Genomic DNA, 26,380 nt, shown 5'->3' with positions numbered 1-26,380 from the left:
AGGGTGGAAGGCTTATGGTAGAAGCTGAGGTAGGTTCACCTTGGTTTTGATAAAGTGGGAGAAAGATGAATTGGCAGCAGTGACAAAGAACGTGTTAGGGTATGAGGCTGGAGGCAAAAAAAACCTCTCGGTAAGAAGGGTGGACACAAAGCTCTATACCGCGTGGAGTTCGGTTGCCCGGTTTTAGTCAGTCTACGGTGAGCCATCCTTCGGGGAGCGGAGGCCTGCTGCCCCGGGCCGAGGGGAGAGCTCCTGCCAGGAGCAGGGCCGGGCTCGGGCCGCTGCAGTCACGGCACCGCCGGGCTCCAGGCGGCAGCAGGTGGGCGCGGGTCGGGTCGGCGCGGCTGGTGTAAGGGGGTCGCCGCAAGAGAACCAGCCGCCCCTCCCCGCAGCGGGCGAAGGCGGACCGAGGCGGGCCGCGGCCCTGCTTCCCGGGCGGGGCGGGGCCGGGCCGGGCCCTGGCGGCGATGGCGGAGGCGGAGCGGGCGTCGCTTGTGCCGCCGCTGGCTGAAAGTTCCCGGGACGGGGACCTTGCGGAGCTACCTCCCGCCATGGAGCGGCGGGACGAGCCGGGAGAGGGGGTGGCGGCAGCGTTGGAGGAGGAGGAGGCGTCGCCTGTCTCGCCGCCGTTCTTCCTCCTCTACCCCGGCCATGGAGGCGCCGCCGCCGCGCCGCGCGGTGTGTGGAGACCCCCGGCGCCCCGCGGCGGAGACCCCCTGCCAGTGCTCGTGCTGAGCTATCCGGGCCCGGCCGGAACCCGTGAGTAGCAGCGGGGCTCCGGCTCCTCCCCTGGCGGCGGGAGCTTCCCTCGAGGCGGGGTGGTGTGTGCCGGGGGGGGGGGGTGGGGTGGAGGTGCCGCTGCAAGGCTGAGGGCCGCCGGGCGAGGCGGGGGCTCCGACGGCGATTGGCGCATGGAGCGGTGCCCGTGAGGTTTTGAAGGCACCCTGCCTTTGGCTTGGGGTGTAGTTATGTGGTGGGCAGCACCCTCTGGGGCATCCGCCCGGTGCTGGCATCGAGGGCAAGCCGAAGGCGGGGTACTTGGCGAGGCTGAAGTGTGTTGCCGCCTGTGGGGCGGGGTGGATGGGTGGCAAAGAGTTTTCTGCTTTGTATGATTGCTTGTGATGTTCTTGCGGTGTATTTGGGTAAGCCGGAGTACTGTGAAGTAGGTGGTGTGTTTTAAAACCAAACAAAAACTATGTGTATGGGTGCATATAGAAGAGGTCTCCCCCTTTCAGACCATCCATCTTGAGTGGATAGCTGCAGCTTCTGGGCTTGGGCCAGGGTGTGGGTAACCCACCTCTTTGCCTTTGTTGTGTCTGCTCCTGCCTATATCCCAGGTGAGTGTTCACTCACGTATTATCTGATTATTTGGGGAGGGTATCTTTCCTTCTCTCTCACCCTCCTCCTCCCTCTTCATCCCCCCACACTCCAGCAGAGCACTAGCCTGTGAAGGAAAAGTCCATTTCTGTAATGCCAGTAGCAGGTGAAATGACCCAGCTTTGCTTTGAGCTACATGAAGGGCTGTCTCTGGTAGCAAACTTTTGTTCGCAGTCCAAAACTCCCCCCCCCCCCCCCCCCCCCACGAGTTGGTTAAACTGACAGCGTCCTGTCAAAACCTTCATTATTACTTCTCTCCCTCCAGTCAGGAAATCTTTACTGAGTGCAGTCCTGTGATGTGTGTGCAAAGTACCGAGCTATTTCTGACAGATAATAAGCTTTTAAGAAAAATATGTAACCTTAGCCATCATGCTTCTGCTGTTCAAACTTCATTGTAAGAAGGTTTCTGTGGAGATGTGGCAAAACTGAGGCATTGAGGTGAGCAGCATTGGTTCACAAGGAGTTAGTGTAAAACTTCACTTGTTGGGCAACACTTTATCCCTCGTGTGAGCCTTGTTCAGTGGCTGTTCATGTACGCTTTGTGGAAGACCCTTATAAAATAAATGTACGCGTTTCCTTGTTCTTTGCTGACCCTGAGGTAACAGATGTCTGTGCAATATCCTATGTCAAAGCCTCCTCAGGAGGCATCAGTGATTGATGTGGTGGTAGCAGTGTCTGAAGGGAGCACGGATCATGATCTGCTTGCATGGTGTTTTGGAATCAATCTATTTCTCCCAGGGCAGACTCTGTAAGTAATTTTTTTCATCATGTCTTGATTTTTTTGTTGCGTTTTCTTTCCTGGTTCTCATGTCTGTAAGAGCATTTATCATTGAGTAGCAGGAGCAATGGATTCTGCTGCTGTCTTGCTCATTCACTTGCTGCTTTGGGTTGACCTTAAAGCAGTGGGTTGAACTTCGCTCAGGAGCAGACAGTATGTTGTGTGCTTAAATGTTGACACTAATCCTGGCTACCTGTAGAATAATGTGGCCTTACAGGTATTATCCCTTCTTGTATCTCCTATAAATGACAGTCATTCTGTGCAGTGGTGTTACTCATGGTCTGGGTTATGAAGACTGTCATGTCTATGCTCTGCTTCTCCTTTTTCCACAGTAGCACCTGAAGTGATTCTCCATGTCTGCTTCCCTTGATCCTTCAGTGCTGGAATTACTTGAAGAGTTAAGATAAAACAAGGAGTGTAAAGAAGGCTTTTTGCAGCTTGTGTGTGTATTAAAAAATCCCAGTGATACACTTCATGAATACTAGTTCCCCTCTATGTAGCTGTGAAATGAAAGAACAAATGCAAGTGAAGGGTGTTTCCTGCTACATCCCAAGTTCCTCCCTTCAGCACCTGAAGGCTGTTATTTCCATGATTAGTAATAAAAATAATTACTATATATTGGCATTTGTGTGTTATAGTGGAGGTAGAGACCAATACACCAAAAAGTCAATACTTGAGAATATTTTGGAAGCTTATTTAATCTTGGGGGTTTTTCCTGATCTGACCCAATGGTTAAATTCTTGTCTCTCAAGAGGTCTTATGACAGGATTGAAGGGTACTTTCAGCTGCTTTTTAGATACAGGTGTTTCCAGACAGACAGAAGGAACGAGAAGATTTACTTAAACATGCTGAGCTGCAGGAACTACAGTGAAAGCAACTTGATTATGCTGGCTTTACAAACAAAACCAAACAAAAAAAAAAATCCTGCCAAAATAATTCCTTGCTTCCAGTGAAAGCCTACCAGATACCATGATACTTCAAGTAGAGTTTTCCTTCCTCTTTTTTAATGGTATCCTCAATTAGGGGGTTTACTTGAATCCTTAAATAATATCTCTGCATTTCACAGTAGGGAGACAAAAAGCAGTTTGTCATTTATTCTAGAAATTAAGGAATTGTGTCACTGCTTTTCAGGCTGTTAAACTTTCTTTTGCCCACTTACGTTTTTAGCACGGAGGGTTCAAAGTGCTGGTGTTATTTGAGGTAATACATGAATCTGTGCTGACAGAAGAGTCAGAAACGGGCTTTGCAGTGTAGATGCTTTGTTACTAATTTTAGATTATATTCCACCTAAGAGATTGCCTGGAGAGAGGCTATTGGAAGAGCATATGATTTGTGGAGTAGCAGCTCTGTTGGTTCGTGAAGCAGGCACAGCCCTGATGCTGTTTGTAGTTGTCACAACTGGTAATGCCATTGCTGGATGGCACGTTGATGCGAAGTTGAAGCTGAAGTGAAAGAGCAAAAGTCATGTTCATAGGTTTGCTAGAAGGAGGTTTTCACATGTCAGGCAAGAGCATGGGCAGAAAATAGGAACATCAGAATTGTTTCCCTTAGAAATTGGGAGCTACCTTACTGGACCAGGCTGCCAGGCTTCTGGGTCTGATAGAGCAGTGACAAACAGGTTACAAGCATTAGGAGAACTTGGAGGAATATGCTCACGATTCATATTTGTCAGAGGCTGCAATATAAAGACTTGTATTTCTTCATAGTCTGAAGTAATAGTCTCATCTGCCAACACTGGCATTTTGCTGTACGGCTGCTTTGGTATACACAGTGATGGGGAAAGTTTTATCGTAATGTCTGAAGTTCAGCTTGCTGGCACTGGAGGTAAATGTACACCCAAAGGTGCCCCTTGGAGCCCAAAAGGCTGTTTGGGAATTTGGGTTTTATTGCTTAGATGATTCTAAGTTACTCAGCTTTTGAAACTAAAAATACTTCACAGTACAGCTGAGCTTTCAAATCCTGGTGGCTGATGCAGTGCATTGCTCTCAGGTGGTTATTCTTAAAATTACAACAAAGTCAATCTCTAATTCTTTAATCATGAAAACGTTTTTGCAAAAACTGCCTTGTTTTGTCATCTAGCCAAAGCCTCCGTCTGCTTTTGCCAAAGTGTGGCTAACATGAGGGTTTTGTAAGACCAGCCAAAGCTGTCTGACTCGTTTGAGAAAGTGGTTCTTTGTGAATAACTCCTCTTCATATATACCTGCATTTGGTTTTCTTTCATCCGTGGACCACCCCTTGAATCCTGATGGAGTTTTATCAGTAGGCCTTGAGCTGGACAGTAGTTTTATCAAAGAAATTATGAAAATACAAATATTTGATACCTTTCTCTTTTTTCATCAGTGTTTCTAAGTATATCCATGCTACATATATTTTTTTTTCTTACAGGACTAGAAGGTACAGTTTTAGAGAGGTGAAGTAGCTCTGTTTTAAGGTGGCAATTATTAAGTGGTATGTTGTGTCCAAAGCTTTGTTTTAAGAAAAAAATCAAACTAATAAACTGAAATTATTTGAAGTTGGAAAATTATTTTCCAAGTCCTTTAAGTATCCTTGTGGAGTATTTGCAGCAGGAAGTTGGTGTAGAAGAGCCTGAAAATAGAACTGAGGTGGACAGGGCAGACTGGCTTCGTTTATTTCTTCATGTTAAGAAGTAAACTGTATAAAAGAAATCCAGTGGAAGTTGAACAGTTACTTATTTCTTTTTAACAGAGCTCTGCTGTGATGCTGTGATTCAGCTTGCCAGTGCTGAGTTCAGTTGAAGACCTGCGTTGTGAAACGGGAACTGCTGGGTCACACCTAATGCTGTTTGCTTTTCTAATTGGTCCAAACAAAAAAAGAATTAAACTGTCTGAGGATTAGGTATGTTGGACACCACCTTACACAAGGCTTATGGTACTATGTTGATTCTAAGGAGTTTATCTTGATCATTTGCTGCTTGCTTAGGCTTTTTTAAAAGGTTAGCAGGAGGGACCAGCTGTTCTCCTGTAGCTGTTTGTATATGGCGATTTCCACTGGTTTAAGAGCAGTGAAACTACAGGTTGTCATTTATGACAGGATGTATAAATATCACAGGAGTTAAAATGCTGTCATCACAGTTTATAAGCCCCATTCTCTCTCAGGGAGGAGGAACAATAGTAGCTGTTGTCGTTCATGAAATAACTCTCCTTTGCATCACTAATAACACACTGCATGGCTCTTTGTTTGCTTTAGTCTGGGGGGGGGAAGAGTTGCCGAGTCAAAATGTTATGCACTGAGCAGGAGGCTTTCACTAAAAGCAAATTCTTCCTCTTGCCTGTCAGAAATGACAGCTCTTAACCCTTTTTGCCAGTGTTAGGAGGTTATTACGTAATGGGTGCTTTTCTTCAAAAATTTGGATGCACTGGTATGCTGAACTCTGTCAAATGATCAGGTTTTGTATTGCACAACCTTAAGCAATAGATGTACATCTTTGTATTTCTTCAGGGAAGAGCAAGTACAGAGAATAAGGTCCAATGCATTAATCATTCATGTGTTCCTATAAATATACTGTTCTGGTGAACAGTCAGCCTTGTCCAAATTTAGCTGGGGGGACTAGGCGTTCATTTCAGGTAGATGCACTGTATCTGCTCTCCATAGGGATACTAGAGCCACACAGGAATCAAGATAAACTCATTTAGTGTTGCCTGATGTCACAGTTCAGGTGGGTGGTGACACTGTGTCCTGTGCCCTGGTTAAACAGTGTCCTCCGAAATAAGGAGGGTGTCTGTGACCTGGGACCCCTTGTCCCTCAGCGGTGGCTTGGGGAAACGGAGGTGATGGAGCTGGCTCTGAAGCGACAGCAGCACAGTGCTGTCACCTGTTTTTGAGTCATTGAAAGCCTGTTTGTCTGCCTGTCTGCCTGCAGGGGCAATAATTCATCAGCCTCACCTGAGCTGTACCAATTTTCAGATGAGGTTTTGAAGCACTGAAATTCTGTCATGAATCTTACAGATGTTTGTGGTATTCACCCTCATTGTTCTTCTGTGTGCATGTGCCCTCCTAAAAAAGCTTAATCCTTGGCACTGAAGTGCTTGGAGCCAGGTCTTTTCCCGCCCCCCCTCATTGTTTTCCTGAAAGAATAAATCCGTCTGAACATTGTTCTGTGTGTGGGAAATCTTGGCTCAATGGTACCCTTTGGGAAGGTAGCACGGCGACTAAAACACAAATTGTGACTTCCACACCTACTATGAAAACAAAGGTGGTACTTTAATTCCTGTAGTGGCATCCAGGCATGCGAAAGGAATACAAATGTGTCTTTGTATTCCTCACGCTGCCAGTCTGTGCCTCTTTTGTAGTGTGGAGATGAAGGATGAGAAACCTGCATGCGGCTTTATGCTTGCTCCCAAATGGACTAGCACAGCCTGATGAGAAGGTGCTGTGCATGAAGAGAGCCTAATTGCTGTCTCTGCATCAGCATCCTGGGAATCGCTTGCCCTCCGCTCGGAGCAGCTGATCACATGAGCCTGATTTTTCAGTTCAGTTCATTAGTCAGCCATTTTGGTCACCACCCTGTTCACTGCGCACAGCCAATCCTGTCGGCACTCCGGCTTTGCTGGGAGAAAGAGACCAGCAGTGTGATTCTGGCAAACCTGGATATCCATCTCTGCATTCTTCCTTTGTTTTTGCTTGGGTAATCAGCAGAGGAAGCCATTCTTTTTCCTTGTTCTGCTTTGCTTTTTTTTTTAATATATATTTTTTTTTTCCTTGTTTTTTCCCACCCCCTGGCTTTGATGCAGCAGCCAGGTCTCCTGTGGTTGCTTAGGATCAATAGCCTCTAGCACAGCTGAAGACGACAACAGTTGGTGACAAGAAGGGAGGAAGAGAGGAGCCTGAAGAAGCAGCCTTTTTACCTTGCTTTATGTATGAAAAGGCCAGAGCAGCCTGTGCGACCCTGAGCACATCTGTTCTTTAACAGCAAGGTATTTCTCATTTTCTTCTTCGGAAGGCTTTTCAGTCCTGATTTTTCCCCCTGTTCCTGTTGTTGTACCAGCTGAGTCATCATGTCTGCTCTGACGCCTCAAAGCGACATGCCAACCCCCACCACAGACAAGATCACTCAGGCTGCCATGGAGACCATCTATCTTTGCAAATTCCGAGTGTCGATGGATGGAGAATGGCTCTGTTTGCGCGAGCTGGACGACATCTCGCTGACACCTGACCCAGAGCCTACCCATGAAGGTATGGTCCGGTTCCCTGCCTTGGGATCCCTGCACCCATCGCATTCTTACAGACGAGGTAGGAGGTGTGTCTCCAGGATGAGATGCTCTCGTCTTGCCTGGAGAACCTTGGACACCGTTTGACAAGTTACAAAGCCACACTGGTGCTTTAGACTGCTTTTAGATTTTGCTGTGTCTTTCACAGTTGTCCCCCTCCCCCCCCCAGAGAGAGATTCATGCTTAACTGTTAGTATTTTTTAAGATGTATCTGGAAAGATCAGCTTTGTAGGTCTCAGGAAAGAAGATGACCGTGATGTGTGCTTAGTGATACATTTCATCACAATTTTACTCTTAAAACAGGGCTTATAGCTTTATTAGCTGCCAGCTTATACAAATGGAGCACATTGGCAAAACACAGCCCTGTGTCTGCATATGGTTGGTGGGTAGTTTTTGGAAAGCCCCAAGTGATTACGTAGTTCGGCCCGTTGTCAGGTGATGATACCATCACACATCTGCTCGCTCACTTCTGTTGAGTGTGCCAAGTTTATACTGCCTTGGAAGCCTGAAAAGTGTTACGTATCTTGCTTTCTCCTTGAAAAGGGCTTTGTTATCTGGGTTGTGGGTAAGAGCACTTTGATACCACCAGGTCATATAAAATGAGGTTTGAAAGCTTTGTGATACTAAAAACACAAGAGGTCATACGTGCATTGCTCTACCAATAAAAAAGTGGGGAAGAAGGAGGTTTGGTGTATTTCTGCTGGTATTTTGGCCAGTAACCAGTGCTGTCGCCAACACCGTCAGGTTCTAAGTGCCCTTTTGCTGGATGCTGAGTGTCTTTGGGCCTTACAGTGAAACGGCTTCATCTTTTTATGTGTGACCCTTTTCCTGTAACTACTGAAGTGTCACTCCACCAAGTAGTCTTGCTTGACCCGTTTGCTGGCTTGTTAAGTCAGTAATGTCTTATATTGTTGTCTTGCTGGATAAGGTAACTTAAATTGTGGTAAGGATCTGAGCTTTAAAATTGGTTCCCAGGTGATAATTTAATTCCTATTTGACAGCTGCTTTCAGTGGTGGCAGCCCTTGGCTTTGGATTTGCTTGCCAGATTCTTAGTCACGCAGTGGGATACTAGACAGAGGTTTCAAAAGCAGAGCCTAGTGCTCCCTTGGAAGCATGTCCTGAGATTTCAAGGGGGGTGCTGTAGGCACAGGAATGCAGAACCAGAGTAGTGAGCACAGGGTGAGCCAAGGATGCAGTAATTCAACTGTCTTACTCTTGTATGGGGCGCAGACCATTTCAGACCTTGCTTGGTCTCATCTGTTTTTGGACTGAAGTGTTTTGGGTTTTTGAACAGTACATTCTAGTATAGGTGGAATGATTTTTATATATTCTCTCTACCTCTTTCATAAATGGTACCTACTCTCTTGGCTCGTCACATTATAGTCAGTAAATGGCCTTCCAAGCAGTCTAGGGCTCTTCTCTTAGTATAGCCTGGAAAACCTTGCAGTCACACTGTGAGTCAGTCCTGCAACTCCTTGTTTATTGTATGCATCTCTTTCCTATCTGTTTGCTTTCTTGCTCTGAGCAAATTCATGGGGAAAGCAGGCTTGGCTGAATCCAGTGTCTGTAATGGAGCTTTTCTGGGTTGCCTTACTGAAGTATGCTGAATATTCAGCGTATTGAATATATCTGTACACTTCAGTGTACAGATTTCCCCCTGGGTTGCCTAGGTAAGCAATTCTAACACTAATACTAGACTAACCATTCCCCAACTAGAAAAATAATTGGTTTTAAAGCTTTAATTACAGTCACTCTCTTGCAAGTACCATAAAGGGTTAGAAATCAGCAAAGGGTTAGTATTTGCTTATTTCATTGCCATTATATTTAATTCTATATAAAAAACTGAATAAAGAAAGCTGTATCATAACGACCTTTACAGAGATGCTTATACATTCATAAATTAAGGTTGCTTGTTGAAAGGCTGTGAGACTGGTTATTTTGGGGAAGTGAGGGGTGGTTGAACCCAAGTCATTTTTTTTTAACAGAGGTAGAAGGTCAGGAAGAAGTGTGCATAGTAGAAAAGCTGACACATCTTTATTCCTAGTGTTTGAACTGGTGCTACTGCATCAGCGCTGCTGCTGTGTCCTCACTGTATGTGCGGAACAGGCATCCAGTGCTTGTCTGAGAGGAAAAGCAGGACAAGTAAGACCTGAGGCTGGTGTGTCTTGTAATATCTCCATAAAACTAATGTAAAAAAGTGGGGATTATGAAGAAGGGGAAAAAAAGTTCTAGATTTCTGTCAAAAGCATAACAAAAAGCTGCCTTTTTTTTCCCCTTACAAATCAAGACATGTAAAAATAGTATATTGCAGCAGCAAATCCAACAGTTTGTTGTCATCAGCGTTTGAAGTCTCCAGTTGCTGTCCTTCAGCTCTTGCTGCTTCCTGACAGTTTTTTGCCGCTGGACTCTCTTCACTCTGTCAGCTGCTATGCCGCAGCCCACAAGCAGCTATCCTGCCTTACACCTCCCTGTGCACCCATTGTGTGGTCCTTGTTTTGCATGGTAGGTGTCTGCACCCATCCTTGCATCCCAGAACTGCCTGCCCATAGTGTCATAGTGAGAAGAGGAAGATCATGGATGTGGGCGGTGGGGAAGTAAGAAGACAAAGGGGCAGGAACACAATAGCAGGCAGGATGGGGAAGGTTAAAAATGCAATGGGAAAATAAGATGGTAGTCTTGAAGAGTTCGACAGCTGTATGCTTCTGCTGGGCTGCTCTTCTGTAGGATCCTGTGAATGACTTGGTTGTTATATGGAGGATGAGTAGTCCCAAGTGTCTCCTCTCATGGGTCCCTGGCTTTTTCAGCCAAGTTATCTTACAGGCCTTGCACCTTCAAGCTTTTCTTCATACCATTGGCTGTGGTGCGAGTTTCTACTTTGCTATTTTTAAAGATGTTTTTTTTTTCCTTGAACCTATACCAAAGGTAAGGCAAAAAAGTAAAATATCTGAGAAAACAGAGTTGTGATAAGCAAGAAGCTTCAATACTTTCTTCTTTCTCTTTCCAATGGAAATAGTTTGTTAATAGTGGTTAGGTTTATTATATTTTGGTTTTGGTTATTTATTTAAAGCAGATCACTTGGAAATGACAGTTTAAACATCCAGGAAGAGGCTAAATAAGCAATTCTAATCTGCTCTGGTTTGATATCCCTATCCAGATATATTGTATTTTAATTCCAGTGAGAGGCATCAGAATAGTTTTAATCTTAGAGTTGGGGTGCCAGGGGAGCTAGAGGCTGGGACAGGATGAGAGTCAGTAATGTTAAGTGCACAGTGGTAAGCACACTCTTACTCACTGGTGTTTAAAAACAACAGGCATCCTCCTGTGGTTGTGATGTTTTCTGGTAAGCCCAAGCCCAGTGCCCTTGCTTTTTAAGCCAAAGGCAGTATACTCTGGGAGATGGATTCAGAGCTGAGTTGGAACAGTGCAAATCTGGAGTAATTCCATTCCTGACACAGAGTTGGTTGTTTCCGAGTGTAACTCTGAGCAAACAAGTTTTAGTCAAGTTAGGAGAAGCATGTACCATTAGTAGAGTTGCTGAGTTTCTGGCTGCTTGTATGTATTCAATATAGCATCCAACATGGATGCTCTATTTAACAATAAAAGCTTGTTATTGTTGCACAGTTTGCTTTTCCAGCTGTTTGGAACAATTGTATGTGTATGAAAAGATGATGAATTTGCTACATACTGTAAATCTGCTTGGTTTGGAGAAATTATTTCATTTTTTTAAGCAGTGGTTCTTCATTAGGTAATCAGAACTTCACTGTGCTCTGCAGGCACCACAAAATGAAATGTGACAGGAGTGGCTATTGAGCTCTTGTTTGCATGCAAGATGTAGTGATCATTGAGGCGTCTTTAGGGACCAAGGTGTGAAAAACATCTTGATTGTTTTTCTGTTGCACGTTCAAGAGTGCATGTGTCTGTGGGGTTGGACCCTAATCTCAACTTTGGGAGAAGCTATGAAATGCAAGAAAGGCTTTACACAGTTTTACTGAATGTTAAATTTCTGCTTGGAATAATCAGGAGGCCCTTTACATCAGAGCAATGGAAGTTTTAATCCTCATGGGATCAGCTTGTAATTGAGAACAGAAGGAATACACATGATAACACTATGATCTGAGTTGCAGCTGCCAGGAATTACAGAATTCCCATTTTGTATTTTTTTAAAAATCCTGTTCTGTTTGCACTAAAAAGGAAAAATTATCTTTTCTATATTACAATTTTTGGTAGCTAAGGTCAGTTTGGCGTTTTTTCTGCTTTTTTGACCATGACTTCAAAAGTTTCAGTTTCAGACACGTGCTTGTGTAAAATGCCCTGAGTAGAAGTTGCATAGCTCTTCCAAAAAAGCAGATTCGCTTTTCAGTACTCAAATAGCTCTCACCCATTAAACTGTTGCATTGTTTACTAAATCATCCTTTGGATTCTACCTTTTTTGTCTTTGTGCTTTTGTCATCACAAAAGTACTCCTAAAATACATATGGTGGCAGAAACCCCTGAACGGGTCAAAAGGAGCTGGGGGCTAAGATTTAATGGAATAAATACAAAGTCAACAGTATGCAGGATAAATGAAATACAATGTGTTAATGGTCATAAATCTTTCAAATAGCAGTTAGGTCCTATAACTCTGAAAGCATGTACTGAAAAGTAATATGATAAAGATGATCATCTCCTCAGAGAGGGATACATCCTCCTTACTGTATTTGCACTGAATCCCATCGTGATCTGGGCAGAAAAGGAAGTGTCCAAGAGAAGGTGGACACTTGACCCTGAACCAAGGGAGAGGGAAAGTTCAGTTTCTGAAAGCTCCTAAGGACAGTACGCACAATGTGCCAGCCCTCCAGCTGATCTGAAGCAATTTAGAGAAAAAGAGATTGAGTGCCTAATTAAGGTTTATGTTTTACATTTTAGACTTTTTGTAAGTATTTTCAGTGCTGTTATTGAGAAATTACAATCATGAGCTTTTTTCTTTGCTCTTTTAAGATTGTTTAATCCAAATTAAGTCAGATCTGGGAAATGTGGAGCAGACTTATTTCCCTCAGAAGTAATGAACCAGAAGTGTTGCAGAGAAACCTCTTGGGTGTCAACAAAGATGGGAAGTGAAAGAGGGGGAGGAAAGGGGGGGGGGGGGGAAGGGTTTTGTTTTTTCTTTTCCTTGTGCAAACTATCAAGTGCCAAAATAAAATGAGAAGTTTCCTGGAACAGTTATTCAGGTATTTACCTCTGGAAAGAGGATAGTTGCGGAGAAACATTCCATGCACATCCGTGCAGTTGCAACACATGGAAATGCCTAATGGTACATGTGGAGACAGGACCAAAGCTTAGGGTGGGATTACACCATTAGTGTATGTGACATGCATTGCTATTTCCTTGTCCTATACATATAGTGGAGAGTGGGGTTGGAATTCCTGAGTTCTCTAGGATTTTTTACTTTCTTTTTATCTCCTCCCAGTTTGCAGATCTGTCACTGCTATTTCTTTTGGCACAGCACAAGCCTGAGCTTAGGTCAAGATGTGCATGGCACAAGAAAAATGGTCATGTCAGTCTGGTGCTGCCAAATGGTGATCTGGTGCTGCCAAATGAGGAACAGTGTGCATTAAAACAGAAGTGATGACAGCGGCCTTTAAAAAAGAACAAATATAATCTCCTAACAATTTCACTCTAAAAATATTGCAGTCGGTTGTCACGATTTGTAATGAAAGCACAAGCTGTAACGTGAGGTGGAGCAGTTCTGAGCAGCTGGATGCTGAATAAGGATGCATTAACTGAGGGAACAAAGAAGGTGGGCACAGGACAGCAGCGAGGCGATCATGGATGTACTGATGTGGTCAGAGGCAATATATAAAATGAACTGTTACCTGCAGGTATATATTACCTTGCTGATACTACAGCAAGGTCAGGAGCGTTGGTGAAGGACAGCTATAGACAACAGAGGATAATGGAAGCTGCCCAAGGCAGCAGCAGTATCAAAGCCTGCGTGTTCTCCATTTTGTTCTCCTGCCCTGCACATATAGCCAAAGTTTAGAAGTGGGGTTTTTATGTAGCAAGTTTTTAAAACTGGGGTTTTTTGTAAGCTACTGTCTAAGTTCGGAACAGATTGTTCCTGGCTTTCTAGGCTGCAGGCTGGCTAGTCACCTCCCAGGTTTTTGGGTTGCAAGGTGTTTGAACATGACACCGAAACTCTCTGTTGGTCCCTTGTCCTTGCTTGACATTTCATGATTCACCTGATTTTCAAATCTAATCTGCAAAATATCATTTCATACCTCTGATATTAACAGCACCTTCGAGCAGCCTGGTCTAGTGGAAGGTATCCCTGCCCATGGCAGGGGTTTGGAACTGAATGAGCTTTAAGGTCCCTTCCAACCCAAACCAGTCTGTGATTTTATGATTCTTTCTTGACCACTTCAATTATTTCTTATTAAATGTATTATTCATAAGTCCTAAGGCAACAAATACAAGTTAATGCAATTTAAATAAATATAACAATCTGACTATAAGTTTGTGTTTCATGATAGAAGTAGTATTTGTCCATATAGTGAAGGAGAATGTGCTAGCCTTAGGAAAAAAACCCATGTGAATTCAATTTGTCATGCATATTCAGTATTTCCCAGAAAGCTCTTCCAACTTTCTCCTGTGCTGTGGCCCCGAAAAGAACAGCAAGTGGTTAGAGCAGCAGACTACAAGTTAAAATCAGACAAATTATCCTATAATGAACCTTTTGAAGAGCACATGTGCCAGCATTCCTTCCAGTAGCATCTTCTCTGGAATACTTTTTCCTATGTAGGGCATAATGAGGCATAACTGGCATTGAAACTACCTGGTTATACTGATGGCTGTTGTAAAATGTCACTTTCAGTTCAACTTGAAAGTGCCTTTGAGTGAACATGGGACTTGCGGCTGTCACTCCTGGCGCTCTAATTCAGGCACAGCAGTGAGGCATGGTAGAGTGGTCTTGTGGCTGAAAAAGCGTGCTTTGAATATTAGGGCTTAGATAAAAGAAAGATGTTGAGCAAAAAAGGGCAACTGGGAGAAAGCAACCCTTATTACTTGACATTTCTGTTTGCAGTTGGATTGGGTTCACTCAACCGTCACCTGATTCCTGCATTTAGTGTTCAGTCCTAAGTTGTCTGCACTTGTGCAGGTCTTTTTTTAAACTTGTTGGCTGTTTTTCCTTCTTTCCTCAGACCGTATTTCAGTCATGGCAAATGACTAGGCGGGAGCACAGGGAATTTTAACACTAGTGTGTTGGTAAAATGCACTCCAGTTGTCTTTCCTGCTGATGGAGTTCAGCTGCTGGCATGTTCAGTATTTATCTTGACTGTTGTGGGCAAGCTCCAAAATCACTCCTTTCCTTATCAGTAAGCAGAACATGGGGGCCCTGATCTTGCTGCAGTTTTATTTGTTTATAACTTTTCAACAGAGTTCATGTTTTCTGTAAGCTTAGTACAGAAACTAACAGATTTGAGTCAAGCCTTTCATAGCCACAGCAGCATGACTGGTATTTCTCCATGGCTAGAGTACTTCCTGTATCAAGCTCAGCTTTTACTTCCCCAGGCCGGTGCTAGTTGTTTTGAGTTCTCAGCTTCTCCTTACGCATTTGTTAAGAACTTCTGTACTTAAAAAAAAAAACAAACCAAACCCAAGCCAAATCCTGACCTATTTAATCTGTCTTTGGAGGAGCTAGATAATCACATGATGCTTGGAAACTATAGTAAGGATGAATGGATTTATTGCTTTGCTCTGAATATATATATAGCTATATAAGTAGTTTGGAGCATTCCATCCTCTTAGTTGTACTAACAAGGTATTTACTAATAAAAGTAAAGAGGATGTGGACAAAAAAAATTGATGGCCTGGAAGCTGTGTTGGGAACTCAGGTTTTGTATGTAGCATGTTTTCTCAGCACTTTGTAGTAGTATTGCAGCTCACTGCTTACCAGTGTTACATATGGACTTGGAACTTATGCACAGCCGTGCTGAGGGCTGCCAGGAGGGGTAGGAGCACATCAAGATAGGAGCTGGAGAGGTACAGTGGTAGGTTGGAATATTCATAAAGGTTTCTACTACCCAACTATTTTAGGCTAATAACTTCAATCTTAAATAATGAAGCACTTCTTCTGTTTAATAACAGCATGAAATAATTTTATGCTGGTACATTCTCCCAGGGTTTATTTTTAAAAGCTTTTATTTGCATGGGAAAGCGTATCCGCTGGCAATATCCCTACTCCTAAATGAGTTGTTCCAGATTGTAATGTAACTGTTAGGTATTGCATATGCACGTACAGCAAAAATGAAGATATGAGCAAATTCAGAAAGATAAAGTTAGGATGGGGTGGTTTTGTTTGTTTCCTTTGACACTGGCTTTAAAAGACACTGTGGCTGCTATGCCAGTTAAAATAATGGGTGGGATTTTCATGGTTAACATGTTAGTGATCACAAGTACTCCAGTTTCATTAAGAACTTCCTTGTAGATTTATTCCAGTGGGATATTCAGTTCCTTAATACTGAACTTCCTGGAAGCCTAGTTGGAATGAGGTAATTTTTTATGAAGTTGTGGTCATACTGTTTCTTAAACTTGGTGTGCATCAGTTAGAGACTTGAATATTTTTCCATAATAAACTGTCGAGATTGTCTTAGAGGTAGCATGACAGGGAGCATGGAAACTATCAATTTGCAGGTCTTTGTGATTTATTGATTTACTGATTTGTGTGTATGTGAAGGCTTTTTCCCTGCTGTTTGGTGGAAATTCCAGACAAGTAGAGAAAACTGCAGTACAAAAGAAGAAATTAAATGCATACAAATGCCAGTTAGATGCATGAAGAAATGTATGAAAACATGAAACTAAGTGGTAGGTAATTAAATGTGTGCTTTTGCCTCCAAATCTATACAAATCTCACAGTGTCTGTGTGCCAGTATGAATTCATGCAGGTTTTACAAGCATTTCTCACTGGAGAAAAGGGTTATTGCCTGTAGGGATGTAATAGAAAATATTTGTGGCTCTGCTGGATGTTTTTCTGTAACCTTTACATGAATCACTTGCTAAGGGTTAAATAAATAAATAAATATGCCTTAATCCTTTCCCCTGAAGAGGGTAGAGCTAGCCATGGTCCTGTGAGGCTCTTTGCTGCCTTCTGTGTATACAGGGGCTGTGTATCCAAGTGATGAGAAAGCAAAACCTGTTCTACTGTGTGTAGGTCTCCTCTTTCACTGTTGTTAACATTTGTCATAGTATATCATAGGTTTTGGGTGTTTTGGGGATATGGAGCTGAGCAAAGAAAGGCTCTGGAGAGTAGAAAGCTTAAATAATTGGAGGCTACATGGTGCATGTAAGGAGTTTGAAGTGACAATATCAAACAGTAGCATGCTTATGCAGTGTTGCTACATGCAACGTTTTCTACAAATACTGAACTTCTCAATCACACTAACATCTGTATTTTAAATCCTAAAAAAAAAAAAGGGAAAGGGGTGGAAGTGACTTGCGATGGAGGGAGATCAATTTGTAGCCTTACAAGGTAAGAGTATGGTCCAGGGAAGAGCTGCACTGAGCTACAAGTCTCCTGAGCCCTCACAAAGCTGTAACATCCTTGTAAGACCAAAAGCCATAAGCTGACAGAGGGGAAATTGAGATGAGATCTCAGGAAGAAGTTCTTCCCTGTGGGGGTGCTGAGGCACTGTCACAGGTTGCCCAGAGAAGCTGTGGATGCCCCATCCCTGGCAGTGTTCAAGGCCAGGTTGGACGGAGCTTGGGGCAACCTGGTCTAGTGGAAGGTGTCCCTGCTCTATAGCAGTGGGTTGGAATTGGATGAGCTTTAAGGTCCTTTCCAATCCAAACTATTACATCCTTTTATGAGGTGTAGCACGTGGGGAAAGCTGGTGGTGTTGGGGAACATCACCAAGGATTTGTTCTTGCAATAGCTGGGAATTTCTTAGGTGAAACTTCTAGTGGTTCCTAGCAAGCAGAGGGAGATTGTGTTCACTGTGCGTGCCCGACAGAATGGGAAATCCCTGCTGAACTGAAAGATGTCCTGGTGCGTAAAGTTTATAGTTTTTTTTTCTTAAAATCCAGTGATAGTGGCTGTGCTGTTTGGGCACTGCTGGCTCTGACAGCAGGAGGAGCAGGCAATAGCTTTTCTGTGGGAGGGGGGAGGTCCCAGTACCATGTGTACTTTGCTCAGGACTTTGGCAAGGTTGGGCTGTGAAGGGACATTCAACTGATTGCAAATGAGCACTGGGGAGAGCGGGCACGTAAGTAGGAAGCTGAAAATCCCGAGGGGTTCAGACCTTCCAGGGCCTCATCTGGCTTCACTTTCTGGGTTGGAAAACAGGGAATTAGTGGGCATGCTGAAACAAGTTTTCCTTGTCCTGCCTGTTCCTCTGCCAGGACACCTTCCTCCTCCCCAGGCCTGTCGGTGTCTGCAGGCTCCTGCCATGGAGATAAATGTGTTTCTGACCTAGGACTCACTATATCATCATCAGGAAAACAGCACAAAACCTGGGACCCAAGTCCAGGCTCAGCTGGATTGTCTCAGCAGGAGTTTTCATTTGAAGTGACAGTCATAATAGACATAAAGCTCAGTTCAAGCTTCTTTTACAATGTCCTCACTATGTCCTTTTCCCAAAAGGTGGTTGCTTTTCATGTGTGTCTGTATTTCTGTGTTTGGGGATTATTTTGGGGCTGGGTAGGAGGAAATTGAAGCAAATGCTGACTTTGTACAAATATAACAACTTTGGTGCTTTCGTCTTGCAAAAAAAATAATGCTTTTCTTGCTTCTCTTTTTAGGATGTGCTTTACAAAAACATTGCTTGTCTTAATGCAGAAAGAAACAAAGCTATAAAAGCTTTACTGAAGCTTACCTTAATTTGACTCTCAAACACCTTGCTGTATTGCTTTGTGCAGACTAAAACCCTTTTGACTTGCAAATCTCTTGCCACTATGAATTAAGTCTTGTATTATGCAAATCTCCCTTTCAGTTATCCTTTTTTTATACCTTGATTTTGAATCTTTCCTTTAGATCATGGCTTGCATGACATTTTCTTTCTTTTCCTTTCTTTTGGCTGTTTGCAAAGACTCTTGGGAGGATTTGACAGATGTGGTGGAGCAATTGCGTGATGATACTGAAGGTGCGTGCCACACCAGCGTCTTTCAGCTATTATTTCCACTGATGATTGGCTTTTGCCTTATGATTTTGAGCCTGAGTGCAGTGTACAGTTTGCCAGTGACAGTGGCTGGAGCTTTCTGAACATGCTTGTCTGGTTGAACCAGGTTCCCAGCCAGAACGTGCTGTACTAGTTGCACTCTGTGTGGATAGTTCGTTTCTGCTGTTTGAGTATTAAACAAAATGCCTTTGATTGCTCAAGGCTATGCATTGCTCTTGAAATTGTCTCAATTTACATTTAAAATGGATATTGTGAAGGCTTTTCTTATTTTTATCAGCCCTTTCATGGGTTCCATGTGATCAGTTTTGGCTGCTAAATTCTTACTGATCTCTCTTTTGAAAATATGTGCATGTAATATTGCTTAAAAATATGTTCAAAAATGTTGGGGTGTTGTGACTTCAAGTAGAGGCAGAAAAAGCGATTCAACAAGGGGCTAATTTACTTGTGTCGAATGCTTTCTAAGGCAGTGATTTTTCTGATCCTGATATAAACACAACTTAGAAGGTTGCAGCAATATATGGAAGCTAAATTGTAAAAAGATATCTCAGAAATCACCACAAAGCTTTAGATTTCCTGAAATGTTTTTGTTGATCAACTCCAGACTTTACAATAGTGACTTGAAAACTTGGCATTGCGAATTTTGATTAAAACTTGTCAAGTACTCAGATTATTTTTTTGATAGTGCTTCTTGTTTCATAAAAATGGTGAAAACCCCCCTATTTCATGAAATAGCTGAATCTCCAATTCAGCATTCACTCAAGTAAATTTGTAATCTGATGACAAGATAAAACTGTTCATGCCTGGAATGGAAGTGTTTGCAGCACAAAAGGCTAATACACCTTTGAGAGGCAAAGGACTTCTTTTGTGGCTGGGAAGTTTAAGTGCTCATCACTAGGAAGAACATAGATGAGTGTGTAGAAGGATGGTTAGGGTATTTATACAGGCCAAATGATTTAAAATGGCAGTCTCAAATTAGAAGCTAAAGATAGTGTTGTTGATGTCTAGAAGATTTATGAGCAGAACTACTGTTAATCTCACACTAATAATCCTAAAGGAGTAAAGTCAGCCAGTGCATTTCAGCTCTTTTTCCCAGTTTGTGCATGGAGTGTTTTCAGAGGTGGTGTGGATTGCAGATCCCATGGAGTTACTCTTCTTACCAGTGTTTTACTCAGTTTGATGTAATTCTCACTGGTAGGATGATAACCAAAAGATGCATTTGTTTCTTTATAGCACAGATAAGCAGTTTAAACATGAGACATGGAAAAGCCAAATAGTGAAATGGAGTGGGTTTATGTTATAGATTCAGGGTTATAAACAGAGCATAAAGTATGAGCAACACCATGAAGGATGTATCTGTCTTAAAATATGTAGTTGTGATTACTGCTAGAATGTTAACTGATAGTTAAGGAAGGTAATGCAGCTAGGTTTAGGGCTTTCTTACGAAAAAAGCAAAATCAATCATGACAAAGCAAAATTTGTTTATATTTGGAAACGTGGACGGTTTAGATCATTTACAAGAGGGTGTGCTGTGCACAAAAATTAGTTTTGATGCATTAACTGCATCTTTGGCTGGTCATATTCTGTGGATGGTGCCTTTCTTAACCGTTGTGCTTAGTTAAATTCCTGGGCTTCTGCCTGGTGGCTTGGTAAACCCAGCAAACTTCTCAACAGAGCTACGACACATGGAGATGTTCTTTCCTGGCGTAACAGCTAATTCCCAGCACATCCAGCACAAGGCACCTCCAAGGCAGTCTTTGTGGGGAAAAGAAAAAAAAAGGGTTGAGACTTTTTTCTGTTTTCCATGAGTCATTGTGCAGTTATTTTGTATTTATTTTGCTGTGCGTGGGGTGGGGGCATGGGGGAATGTATTTGAAATGTGTGTCTTGGCTGTTTGCACTTCTGTCTTTATTTTCCTTGACCATTCTGTTTTTTTTAAACCCCTACATGCTGGTGTGTGCGGGTAACTGTCCTCCTTGGTGACTGATCAGGGACTGGTAGATGCTTGATATAGGCTGGGATTTCCTCCTCAAAAGTCAATAGTAAGGACATAATAGCAAGGACAGATGAAGCAGTGGTGAGGTCCTGGCACAGGTTGCCCAGAGAAGTTGTGGCTGCCCCATCCCTGGCAGTGTTCAAGGCCAGGTTGGATGGGGCTTGGAGAAACCTGCTGTAGTGGAAGGGTGTCCTTGCCCGTGGCAGGGCATTGGAACTGTATGAGCTTCAAGGTCCCTTCCAACCCAAACTGTTCTATGGTATGATTCTATGAAAATGCATCTTCTCTTAAGGAAATGAAATTTCAGTTTGGTAAGATGTTAGTCCCACTGCTTTCTTCTTTATTGACAGTCCCTCAGAGTAGACAGGTAGAATTTTGAATATAGAAGCAAAAAAAATTGTAAACTTAAACATACTTGTGTAGAAACAGACATGCTTCTGCTTTTCACTTGTGAATAGTCATGTCAGTTTTATTTTTATCACCCTTCAAGAGAATGTTTGCATGACCCACAGAACGTGCATCGCCCCATCCTTGAGGTGGTACTTGGGGGCTTGCATTGCTGGAAGGCAAATGAAGCGTTTGGATCTGAGGGGAACGTCAGGAAATAGAAGAAGCTTAAAAAATACGTAATGATGTTGAACTCCAGTTTAAATGATGACCATCCTTAATTTATCTAGGGATTTGCTTTCCACATTTATTTGAAATTGTACATGTGTTCATGATTTCATAGTCTGAGCAGCTGGAACTAATGTCTTTGCTGATGTGAATTGGCCTAACTGAAACTCAGTGCCCTGTAGATAGCAGTCTGGTTTGTTTTGAAAGCAAGTCTTTGCCCATTAACATATCTCAGTTAATCTGAAAACAGTATGAACAGCTTGCAGGATGTCATTTCTCTTTCACAGGCAGAAGCAGCCTTTCTAAATTTCAGATGGCTTTGTTCTTGGCTGAGGATGGATTCAGTACATGGAGCACCTTGCTCAAATACTAATTCACTGGCATTACTTTGAGCAGATTTGTTCACATCTGCAGTGTTTCATGACTTTTCAGCATTTGATCAAAGTTCTGGTTTTATTCTAGGTTTTTTTTATACTTTTTTAGAGTAATTTAATGACAAATTATTGTGAATAGGTGAGAAGTACTTAGACCACAGTTGCAGCTGAACCCTTTGAGATCTGACTTGCATTGACTTTTTCCTTGAGTTTCAGGTTCCTAAGTATTTTAGAAACCCAAGACTTCAGTGTTTTAAGGAAATAGGTGAGCTGGCTGGTTTACCCTGTCATTTTGGTGAGATGCAAGTCCAGTTCAGTCATGATCACTTATATCCCATGTAGTTAGAAAAAAATTCTGTTCTGTAGAAGCTACAATATCTAAATAGCAAAGTGTCTTGAGAATTTAAGATTCTCAAAGCCAAACCACATTGACAGGCAAAGTTTAAGGGCCAAGGTTTTACTTTTTAATGTTTTACAAATATAGCATGTATAGTAAAACACAGGCAGAGGTTTTGCAGTTCAAGGCAGCAAGAGAGAGTTGGGGAAGATCCTGACACAGAGATTCTCAATTGCGCATCAGTGTCAGACTTGTCAAAGCAAAAAGTGTCTAGTTGAGTTAAAGCTCTTTGGGTAGTGTTACTGTGTAAAAGTCATCTTTGCTTACTGCTTTAAAGCTGTATATGTTGCAGTGCACATAACAATAGTATAAATTAGGATTTAATTTTTGGAATAAATCTTTGTGATTTTATCTTGTTTCATACTATATAACAGTTATTTGGTTTGCAAGATGACAATCTTGGATGAGCTGCCTACACAGAGCACCGCTGTTCACAACAGACTAATGAAGTAGAAATCTTTAATTAGTGAATGTAATGATTCTTTAGACTGTGATTGCACATTTTAGTCTTAGATGAAAGCATAGCCCTATGTTTTATGCAGCAGTCACAGACCTCTCAGACTCAGGGAAATTTATGTGCCTTACCCTTAAAAGCATGCCTTCGACCTCAGTGTGTAGGTTTGTGTGAGGCAGCAGCTCTCCATACTCTTAAGAAATGTGTATGGTTTCCTGTGAGTATGTAATGGAGTAGGACACTGATCCTGAGCAGTATCCTTGGACTCTGCCATAATTCAGATTAGCTAATAACTGAAGCCAAAGTAATATTTCTAAACAAGCAGAGCATTATTTTGTGACAGTATTTGTCTGCAGTAGAAACAAACGCCACAGTTATGTTCATGTACTCTGAAAGGGCAGCTGTGATAGATGCTGTTGGAGGTGTTCGTCATTAGTTTTATCCAGAAGAGTGTTTTAATTGCATGCACAATTAATAATAGTTAATAGTTTTTGCAAATACTACATCTGACTTGCTTTTCTTGAGTCTGTGTTCCTGGTAATGGTGACTGTTAGCCTTGCTGGAAATCATAATATGGATTGCAAATCATAGAACAGGTGATCTGCTTAATGTACGTGCCAGATCTGTTTGCTTAAAATAGTGGTAGCTCTGCAAAGGCAATAAAAATCACCTACTAAATGAAATCTTTCTGCAGTCTATTGCTTCTGTGAGAATTTCATTCTTAACTGAGTACTTTGAAGCTTCCTAAATGATGAAAATAAATTGGAATTGCCTAATCTCAGCCTTTTGATAAGATGCGAGCCGAGGCAATCAGTGCTTGAAGAGCGTAGTCCTAGTAGAACAAAACTCTCGAGGGGTTTTGATCACTTTATCCCTCAGCAATGGAAGATTGGATGGAGATAAAGGAGCAACTGGACTTATTTGCCAGTTCCCTGGACAAGGAGGTGTTTGTCCATGGCAGCAGGTTTGTCCTGGCACACAGCTAGACTTGGGGCTGTCAACTGGTGGCAATTCCAGCTGGCATTGCTTAGTGCCATATGTACTTTCCCCTTCTCCAACAAACATCTCTGCTTAGTGCACTTCTAGTGGAATTTAGAGCAGGAAACTTCAGGTCCTGCTTTATCCTGGAGAAGAATGGGGTCCATCTCACCTCTACACTATGGATTTCTTCACAGCCCTCAGCTTCAATAGTGTGTACACGGGTGTTAGTGCTGTTGCCACAGTGCTTGGTCTGAGTATTTTTCCACGTCATCATCAGCATCCCCAATAAAACAGTCTGTCCTCTGGCAGACAGGCCACCCAAAAACTAAGTGGCAATAATGAGACCTTGCCTGCTGTGGAGCTTTGGGTACCTGACCATGATTCAAAGGCAGATTCAGCACATCCCCTGTTGTTCCAAGGTTTCACAAATGCTGTCTTTCCATTCCCTTTCATAATTTCTCAGGTTCTTTGAGGATGTTTCCATTTCTGCTTCAGTAGTTGCTTCTTGTCTCCCAACCCTGAAGTGCCTTTTGGTGTCTCCTTCTGTCTGGCATAAGCAGAATCAGTCTGGTTGCTCTTCTTGCCTGTTTTGGATTCAGACATAGGTTACTGAAATCAAAATGTTACTCCTGTCAGCTACAGATTGCTGGGCCTACAGTGCTTTTCAACCTGCAGGAGATAGTGAAGGTTGGAGGTGGGAACAATGTGAATTTTCATGGTTCTATGAAGTGTTGCTCCTTGCTCTCCTTATGGCTGATGGGTGCTGCAGAGATTCCTCTCTGCAGTGGCACTAGGTTTGAGAGGACGAGAAGTTTGTGTTTCAGCAACTGGACTTAGTAGCAGCATCATGATGAAGTAGAATGATGACTTTCCATCATCAGGACAAGTCCTGTAGGAGTTTGCAGTAATCTCAGAATATACACCTTGGCCTCTTCTGCCTAGGTTGTTGCTTTTAAAATTGCAAGCTGTAGTTCTTCACAGTTGTATTGACAAGAGGATGAGAAATGTTAACAATCCACATGGCTCAAGTCTACCTACCTAGTAGAGATTTGATGTATACTCAGTGGCAGACCTGCTGAAAGCAACCCCAAACTTCTGCAAGACATCCCCTAGGGAATTGTATCTAGTTCTTAGGTCTCCAGTGTTTATTTGCTTTACTTGTTTGCTACATGCAAGCATACTTTGTCAGTACAGCAGATAAAATGTGTACCCTGTGCTTAGATACGTAGTCTTAGATGTCCTCTTGTCATGTTTTTGCTGGTAAGTGTGGTAAATTCACACTCATGAAGGTGGCAAGTTGGCTCAAGCAAGGGTCCATGGCTGTTTACAGAATAAATGTACCTTACAGGGATGAAGCTGCTTGCACTGAAGAATTTCAGTGCAAAAATTGGTTGTGCAATTATCAGGGAAAAGAAAGAAACAGAAAACTTAACCAACGCAACATCATTTTAGGAACCAGGGGTCAGCACTGTTGTAAATTAGTATCTTTCTTGAGGTGTTGGAAATGCACTGATGGTGTTTGGGAGGAGAGGATAGGTGTTGGTATGGGCATGCTGTACAAGTCCTGGAGCAGGAGGCCTGAAGGCCTGGAGTAGATTGGAAAATGGATGTCTGTATTTATTTCATGTGATGAAAAGCAACTAGCAAGTATGAAGTCCAAAATATTTGTAATGTGGTAAAGGAAGAATATAGTCTTAGAGGATCTTTGTTGGGATATAGAGTGAGCTGGCAGAGGAGCCATGAACATCAGCTCCTAATTGTCAGGGGTAAAACTCAGTAGTCTTGATAAAATGAAGAGAGGAGGGGATTTGCTCCATTTTACATCCAAGTTGGAAAAAAGAAATAATGAGAAGGAAAGATGCAACACTGGGTAAAGACACATTACTGGATTAAGTGTGAGTTGATTAATGGTTACCTTTAGGTGCAAGAACAAATACCGAGTTGCAAATTCTTATGAGTTTGTAGTTGTTCGACGTAGGGAACAACGTTGAACTCACTTGGCGTCGTCACGCCTATCACTTGTTCCAACTCATATCCCCGACGTTTGGGGATATGAGTTGGAACAAGTGATAGGCATAACATTCAGTAACATGTCATCAAGACTTAAAGCACAATGTTAACAGCAGCCTTCAAGCTTTTCTGTCTTGAAAATGTAAAGCTTTGGTAGTTATTTGAAGTATTGAGGCACCCTTAATGTGGTATATTACCTATTCCCGTGTCATTGTGGCTTTGGCCAAAAAATGTTAGTTAAATTTGATTTTTTTTCTACAAAAGGCCTGAAGAAAGTGCCTCATGTGAAACTCTCACTCCCCCTAAAAATGTCTTCAAAATTGAGGAACAGAAAGAGAGAGATGGGATATGTTATTGTATTAAAAATGGCTTTTGTTACTTGACAGTATTTTTCTTCCTTTTTTTTTTTTAATAGATCCTAACTATCTCATGGCGAATGAACGCATGAACCTGATGAACATGGCGAAACTGAGTATCAAGGGGTTGATTGAATCGGCGCTTAATCTGGGCAGGACACTGGACTCCGACTACGCACCTCTCCAGCAGTTTTTCGTTGTGATGGAACATTGCCTTAAACATGGCCTGAAAGGTAAGATGCTTGAGAGGGGTCCTCCAGGCTGTTTGTCAGAGTGTAGGAGTGAGAAGAGAAATCTTCTTCTAAAATCTAATTTTGGAATCTGCAGTAGGCTAAAGAGGGGTGGACCAGAGTCACCTCTGTGGTCACAGTTGACTTGTGAGGCCATAGGAAGGGAGAAAAATCTCACCCAAGGTATAACACTGCAGGTGAAAAGTTCACAGTTGTTGCTGGAGCTTGCCATTTTTAAACCAGCTTTACCTGTGATTTGAGTACAGCTAAGTTATCAGTGATAAAATTAGCTCCTCAGCAACCTCCTGACTCCCTTTTTGTCTGTGGAGAAGGAGCAGGTTCCAAGTGGTGGTGTGGTCCTCCTCCCTGTAAGGTGGTGGCCAGTGAGAGAAAATGACTGTGCACACATCAGGTGTAATGTAGAGAGAGTGACAGC

At 42.6% G+C, this 26,380-nt stretch overlaps 1 protein-coding gene across 9 annotated transcripts in view; it reads left to right on the top strand.

The window, feature by feature from the left end:
- Positions 1 to 449: 449 nt before the first annotated feature.
- Positions 450 to 26,380, top strand: part of RUFY3 (RUN and FYVE domain containing 3) — a 46,247-nt gene continuing 20,316 nt past the window's right edge. For 3 of the 9 annotated variants that reach the window (XR_009741432.1, XM_061442618.1, XM_061442666.1), the window contains exons 1-3: positions 450 to 759; positions 18,445 to 18,498; positions 25,774 to 25,947. Coding sequence is in view for 8 of the 9 variants with exons in the window: in XM_061442618.1 (XP_061298602.1) it covers positions 468 to 759; positions 18,445 to 18,498; positions 25,774 to 25,947 (520 nt within the window). In the remaining variant the exon portion in view is untranslated. Of the gene's footprint in view, positions 760 to 6,463; positions 7,349 to 18,444; positions 18,499 to 25,773; positions 25,948 to 26,380 lie in introns of those variants that run through there. The other 6 variants (XM_061442646.1, XM_061442638.1, XM_061442681.1 and 3 more) reach the window with 6 other exon arrangements.

The sequence above is a fragment of the Pezoporus flaviventris genome, unplaced genomic scaffold, assembly GCF_033815535.1.
Source record: "Pezoporus flaviventris isolate CSIRO_AGI_PZ_B2104156 unplaced genomic scaffold, CSIRO_AGI_Pfla_v1 ptg000002l, whole genome shotgun sequence".
In the NCBI taxonomy this organism is placed as follows: Eukaryota; Metazoa; Chordata; class Aves; order Psittaciformes; family Psittacidae; genus Pezoporus; species Pezoporus flaviventris.
Note: the sequence above shows the minus strand (reverse complement) of the source record. Positions and strands in the feature narration are given on the sequence as shown.